Source organism: Notothenia coriiceps, unplaced genomic scaffold (assembly GCF_000735185.1).
Source record: "Notothenia coriiceps isolate Sejong01 unplaced genomic scaffold, NC01 NC01_scaffold00037244, whole genome shotgun sequence".
In the NCBI taxonomy this organism is placed as follows: Eukaryota; Metazoa; Chordata; class Actinopteri; order Perciformes; family Nototheniidae; genus Notothenia; species Notothenia coriiceps.
In genome coordinates, this window is record NW_011369945.1 from 18,987,316 (window position 1) to 18,994,906 (window position 7,591).

A 7,591-nucleotide genomic window follows, 5' to 3' on the forward strand; every position below is an offset into this window, starting at 1 on the left:
AATACACATATTTCCCATATTTCACACATCCCTTAACCCATCTGACAGCGTGAATGATGTGTATTTCAACATTTCTGTAAAACTCCACACCCCTGAAACCCCTAAGAATGATCACTATTTCTTTAAGCTAAACCACCATGTAGAAACCATGGTTCCGAAATCGGAGTCGCTGTGACTGACAAAAAGGAACAGCTGGCTCATCTGGGGGCCACTATACAACCTTTGAAATAGAGTGAGAGAAAAATAAGGTATTTCCCAGACAAAATGCCAGATCTATGACGTTTGTGAAAGGGTTAGTACAGTAGACTCAAAATCGGAAATGCTTGTCTTTCACAGTTAAGAACTGCTCATATGACTAAAATAAATGTCTTGATATTTAAAGAGTGAGGGAGTAACAACTGTACATAGATTGCATTGTAGAAATTAACTTTCTTGTAAGTACGTCAATATGTTTATTTGTAGAAATGATTGTCCAGTATACAGGATTTACTGTTCAACCAAGTTGGATGACATTGCACCCCATGAGTTTACGCCAACGTTCAAGATGCGGGAGTAAATATGCTCTTAAAGCTCATAGGCAAAAAGTAAGAGTTTGGAAAGGGCCAGTAGCTCATCTGACTCTCATGCAGGAGCCTTTGGGTTTTATCACAAGGTTTCCATCACCCAAACCAAGGGATTGAGCTTTCTGACCCCAACAATACTTTAAAGTGTATCGCCATAAGTGAGAGGATTCTCTGATCTTAACTCTAATGTAGATAGATGCCTGGCACAGACATTTCAGAAAGCCGGAATCTTAAAAAAAAAAAAAAAAGAATTGTTGTGTACTGATATAGGTTTGAACTTGTATCCACCTAGAAACAAAGTTATAATCAAAATATTTAACACAAAGAGACTGAGTGATAATTATTGCAGGCCGATTCTTTATTAGAGTTAAGCTTCACAGAGTTTGTTTGTAAAGCTGCTTCCCTCCTGGCTCATCAACACCAGTTACAGGGCAGCTGTCTGGACCCTTAAACAACTTAAACAACTTAAACCTTAAACCTTTAACAACCTCTTCTAACTAAGTGCCTGACAGAAAGTAAGGAAAATAACAACCAAAACCCTTTCTGAACAAAAATTGCACTTCCTCATATGTAATTATAATTGTAATTATTATTACTCATGCGTATAATTGTGAGCCAACAGACAAACCAAAAAAAAAAGAATATTTAAGTCTGCACTGCATTTGGAGATAATAATACACAAAAATAATTAAAGTATTAAATCACCACCATGAATTGCTCCTTTGACCTATTACCAGTAGGCTTCACCTCTCTGCCGTCTCACATAATCTCAGAAGCCTCCTCAGTAATGTTGATGTTTTTGGCCGATGAGAGTTTTCCCAATTTGTCTGCAGAAAAGAAACCCGCTGAAGGTTTAGAGTTCACTTCAGGGCTTATGCAACATTATAGGGTTTGGCTTGGTTTGTTGTTCTAACCGAGACCCTAGTGTAACTAGCAAGACATCCCATTTTGAAGAGATATTATTATTATTATATTAGTAACCTCGCTGCACTCAAAAGTGTGCAGAGCTCTCGCAGATAATCTGGAAGAATAAAAGAACAACTATTTATATTACATTTACAACCGGCAAGGAAGTGACGACAAAGTGCTTTTCCTCCAATTCGTTCATAGTCGCTTCATCAATAACTGCACTGCATTTCATATTCTTGTGTAGCATGCATCACACTGGTTTGAACTTAAAGACCCTTTGGGGTTTAGTGCCTTGCCCAAGCAGCACCTGACAGTTTGATAGGGAGAGCATTTAAGATTTGTTGTTCCTGCCAGCTTCATAAAAACAGCATTTAAATGACTTCCAAATGGCGGGACCACATAAACAGTCCTGTAATACTCTTCTAGTAAACTGTGCTTTAAATCAATACGTCAGAAAGACAACGGGTGAGCCTGCATCCTGCTTTCCTACAGAGAGTAAAAGGTTCAAACCTGCAAAACACTTAACTGAGCATCCGTAGAGGCAACAAAACCCTCCATCCTGTTTGTATTTTCCTTCATTTTGACTCAAGTAGCGTTGAAAGCACCACATTGACCTCTTAACCTCTCTCATTACAATACAAAAAGAGGCCGGAGGTCACGGAGATAAACTATTTAACAATTTCTTCTATTTTATTGTGGGACCTATAAGACAGCTTTAACCATGATTTATGTCCCACATTGTACAGGTTTAGGTTTATAAAGGTTGTGTGTGTGTGCGTGCGTGCGTGCGTGCGTGCGTGCGTGCGTGCGTGCGTGCGTTTTGACAGGCCTGGGAGGCGCCAGGTGTACGCAGCTGTCCGTCTGATGGGGAACTTCAAAGGCTGTGAGAGCAGCAGTAAGTAGTGACACTCAGAGGAGAATTGGCTCTTCAGCTAAAGGAGCTAAAGGTGATTTCTATACAGTCCAAAAATAATGGATTGAGCCTGCAGTCAACAATTAAGCAAAACATCAACTACATTTAACTTTCCAATGTGTGTTAAGGTTCTTTAATATAGATCAAATGCCTCATTGCATATCTGGTTGGTATTGTGTTAAGTCTTGTTGTTGGACATCACTGGTGGTGTGTTTCTTATCAAACCAAACTGTGTTGCAAGAAGCATTGAAACTGGACAAATAAAAAAAAACTGTATTTTGTGAAAGCAATTATTCAGTGGCAATTGTAAAAAGAAAAAACATTCCCCCTGCAGTTGTGTGTCAATTTCAAGCCAAAATGTGTAAAACGAAAGCAATGTTTTTGTAAGACTGAACAAGGAAGAAAATGAATTTCCTTCCTTCCTTTTACGCAGTTAACAAGTGTGAGACCACACGCTTTGGCAACAAAAACTGTTGAGATTAAGCTATCAGTCAACAAGACGTTTTTCTTTGCTTGAGCTACTTCATACAAACAATACTTTTCTGCTACTCGCTGAGCGCACACAAACTGGCCCTGATGACAACAGCACAAAGTCCTGGAAGCTTTCTGCACCAGCACAGCCCCCCCCCCGCCCTGTCCATCACTGGTTCCCTATATTGACCCAGGTAATGGTGATAATGGATGTTATTCACATCAATAGGAAGAACAAACAGTAAAAGGAAACCCTTTGCTTCTACAATTCATGCTCCCAAGTGCAAAGCCTTAACCCATTATATAGTTCAGCAGAGAGGCCGCTTTTCCCAACAAAAGAAAAAACACCTCACATAAATGCAGCATTTATTCTGCTTTCATGGTTTAACACTCTGTTTTAGTATGTTTTAACTTTCAGCACATTTTCCTTCATTATACTTAAAACCTTACCATTCATTCAACAACACCACTAAGGTATTGATGATTTGTTCAAGTCTAAGAGCTTTTATCAAACTGGAAATCTGCATGTGAGAGTGCTATAGAGCAGATAAACAAGTTTCTTCAGAAGGCCAGAGTCACAACCACAAACATTAACAAATCCATTACAGACGCATGTAATCGTGGATCCTTGTCGACAGGACAAGCCTCCATTGCCAGTTCCCACACAAACCAGGCCTATTCATTCGCTTATTACCAAACTACTGGTGGAAGGAAAATAAGACTGCCTGAATCTCTTCTTTCTTTACACTTTAAAGTTTTACACCAAACTTGGTTTAATTGTATATGTTTTGCATCTCTAATATCTATGTAATGACCAATACATATGTTCTAATTCTGAGGGCTAGACATTGCTGCCAATATCTATTATAAGGTTACGGCATTACTACAGTAATAATATAGCAGTGACCTTTATAAAGCCAGCCTATGTCAATTTGTCTGAACAGCAACAGCTGTGGCCACAAGTGGTGATTACTGTCTGGATTACCTGATAATAGCACACAACATTTCAGTTGATCTCATCATTGGCAGAAATGAAAGAGCGGAGGTCACACCAGAGCATAAGCAGGGAACAACAACGTCTTTCAATGAGGTATACATCCACAAAACATAGGCTTTAAAACCCATAAAAGATATTAGGACTTCCTGTTTTTCTCACATTATTCTTTTATACAACGCAGATATTCTCTAGCCTTTGTACAGTTTCCTTTCCAGGTTTCCCTGAAGATCTGGATTATGTTACACTAATCCTAACAAAAGTAAATTCAACAAAACAATTGAAGACATCCCCTGATTGATGAAGCACCGTCGTGCCCCAGATTGAAAACAGTGTGGGACTGCTCCTTTTCGTTGTGCTGTCCTGAGGTCTGTTACTTGGGAACACATAAACAGAGCGCTGGAACAGCTCAAAGCTTTAATTCAGGACAAAGATAAGATAGCATGTGCCTGTGACAAACTTCCTCCAAACAAGGACCTGTTTTCTGGGCACAATGTTTACTTCCGTTAGTTGATGAAGAATATGTAATATTTATGTCAGAAATTAATAAACGTGTCCTCAAATAGTCTTAGTAAGGTTCTGCTTATATAAAGCAGAACCTCTTACGGAAAAGAGGTCTGAATTTAGATACTTCCATTTGAAGCCCTTTCTGCTATAATGATGCTCTGTTAGATTACTGGGCCTCAATTTTCTATGCTCTGCGGTCGAAACACAACAAGGGCATTTATTGTCTGTGACCGGCCCGCTTCTTCTGAAGAGCAGCAGTTGTTTTGAGAACATGAAACGGAAGCATGGCGCCTAGACCAGGCAAAAAGTGATGACCTTTAAATGAGCAGGGTCTAACGACGCTGCTCTTTGGCCCGGCTTGATTAGCTGAAGTCACAGGAAGTGAATAGTATCCTTATCTGGGGTCAACACTGCAGAGGAACAGCATGTCCATCTTTCCTATGATGTCATAGAGGGCTGAGACGGAGATATGGTAAAGATACAATAGCACTCATTTGTGCTGCATGTGCACATACATGGCATGGGTGTGTTCCAAAAGAGCGTCTTGAGTGGATTTTAAACATCATCAGCAAATGCTTGAGATGATAATCATTTAAAAGTCACTATTACGGCTGTGTTTTTGCCAATTGGTAGATTAATCGATAAACAAAAAGTTAATCTGTAGCAATTTTGATAATTGTTTAGGTAATGCTTCAGGGAAAATACCTTATATTGGCTGGTAAACCAATATTTGTATTGTGGGCTGTTGGTTAGTCATGACAAAAACAATTATAAATCTGACTGTGAAGATGTGATTGCAATTTTTTGTCATTAAACTGAATATTTGATTTATGTACGAAAAATAGTCAACGATAATTTGCAGCCAAATATTGATAAGATCAAAATGTCTTCCTCTGGTCAATGATCTATGCTTATTTGGTAGAAAATGTAAGACAATAAACAGCAGGGCAGATGTGGATAAAAGCAGATGGGCACCAGCGCCGGAACAAAACCAGAGAAGGAGTAGCACAGGAAATGGACCTGATAAGAGCAGAAGGAGTTGGGTAAGATCCCGGACAATGGTCGGGCTGAACTTTAACAGGAGATCAGCACAATGCATGGACGAGGCGGGGAAACGCTTATGTTGTCGAGGACAAACAGGGGTAAGGAATGGTAAAGACGTGGGGAGAGTGGGAAGCAAGGAGGGAAGTCCTGCTTACAAGAGGAAGGATTTGGGGTACAAAAGCACATTGATCTGTCTTGTTTAAACAAACAAAAAGTTGTTGAAATTAACTGTAGGTGGAAGGCTGAGGGGGCATGCCTCTCTCACCCACATACCAAACATATAAATCTATCACATGCACTCTTCTAAAAATAAACATTCATCTGCACGTCATCATGCATATCACAAGGTGCCATCCAACTTTTGTACAGTATAGTATCACGCAGCTGATTTAAAGTGGTAGTCTGATGACAAACTGCAATTTTTAATACCTGTGCTCTGAGAGCTGGACTTCAGGGCGGGAATGTGTTTGACTGTGTGTGTGTGTGTGTGTGTGTGTGTGTGTGTGTGTGTGTGTGTGTGTGTGTGTGTGATAGAAACAGTTTGCTGCCTGAGCCACTTGATCAGAGCTGACAGAAAGCAGACGGAGCTCTCTGACTACAACCGGACCTCTGTGGATGTCAGTGGCTAAAAATACATGCAGCAAACTATTCAAACCTACCACCATGCAAATAGAGCAAAGTATGACGTAACATAAGGATCATTTCAATTAAGATGTTTTACAGTTTAGGCGTCCAACAATGATAACTATTCACAACAGGTACAACAAATATTCCAAAACATTTTCATTGTTAAGAATCGGCAATCCAATATCAGACCCACAATGCAAAGGCATTTATAAAATGGCAAAATTACTTAAATAGTGTTCAATAAACTTTTTAGGTAGTGTATTTAGCCACAGCCTTCAAGTTATTGTTTCTTGTTATAATTTCTTTATAAATAACAGTAGGCCTATCATCCATATAAAATCTGCTTTCTGTGAGGACTTTCACAAGATAAGGAAGTTGAAAAACCACACATCAACATAGGGCTGCAGAGGTTGGAAGGGTTTACTACCATTGGTGGGTAGATTTTTACACAAAAGTAATGTAAGCAAGTGGGGACTGTGCAGTCTCACAGTGTATACAGGGGCTTCACCTACAGTATGGAGCAGGGCGATATGAGCAAAGTTTCTCTGCAGGCAACAGTTGACCTGACACCTCTAGAGTTCCCTAAAGTCTCTTAAAATGTTTCTGCACCCGACATAAATGATGAAAAGTTGAATTCTGCAAGTTGTTTCAGTCGCAATACCTCAGCACAGTATGTTCGTCTGTAGTCTACTTCACTTCATCACACTCAATGCAGTCCCATTATTTCAATATGACACGGTTCATTCAAAAAAAAGTCTGTCTCGGGGTGTACATTAGTGTTCCTCTTCGTGTGATTCATTGTGACATAAAGGTAGGCTAGTTTAAAACACCAACATTTTTGCCACCAACTTCAGTCCAACCGCGAGAGTTGCACGTATCGCGTATCAAACATGTTCTGCTGCACTCACCTCCCCAGGTGTGAAAGAGGACCAGAAGTCCGATGAGCAGAAAGGAAGTGTCCCGTGCAGCCATGGTTGTTGGTCGGCTGTACAACTGTCCGTGCCGGGGTGGGTGTGTGTGAGTTTGTGAGTGTGTGTGTGTGTGTGTTTGTGTGTGTGCAGGGAGTCTGACAGCGGCTGGTCCTCCTGGAAAACTGTGTGAGAGGCAGAGAGGAGCGGCGGTGCAGCGCGGGGAGGCAGATGATGAAGGAGGGGCAGACAGGAGGACCTACACTGTAAAAAAAATGAATCTATGTCCTTTTGTATGGCTCGTTCTGTCGAGCTGAAATTCGTAATTTTCTCTCCACACATTATTTGTTTTAAATATCTCTGTCTCAGCTATTATGTGGCTTATAAATGTGGGTGAAAAAGTTACACGAGTTCGAAACACGGGTTCAAATGAATGATTGGGTTGGTTATTTTTTGCAGTGTGCAAAACAAGGAGGAACTTGAGTGAAGCGGCAGGAGGGCGGAGGTCTGGAGAGAAATACAGTGTGAGGATAGCATTTACAGCATTTTAATGTTACCAAGATTACGACACTATACATATCCTCATGAAAAGTACCATAAGTAATGTGTTGTCAACAGTAAACCATAGTGAAATTAGTTAAGCATGACTTTTCTA

The 7,591-nt window shown here is 40.2% G+C and overlaps 1 protein-coding gene across 2 annotated transcripts in view; it reads right to left on the reverse strand.

Moving 5' to 3' along the window:
• The window catches only part of LOC104964908 (cell surface glycoprotein MUC18), a 31,219-nt gene extending 24,069 nt beyond the window's left edge, over window positions 1–7,150 (reverse strand). For both annotated transcript variants that reach the window (XM_010793808.1, XM_010793806.1), the window contains exon 1: window positions 6,937–7,150. In XM_010793808.1, coding sequence (XP_010792110.1) covers window positions 6,937–7,000 — 64 coding nt within the window. In that variant the 5' untranslated portion in view covers window positions 7,001–7,150. The remainder of the gene's footprint in view (window positions 1–6,936) is intronic.
• Window positions 7,151–7,591: the final 441 nt, after the last annotated feature.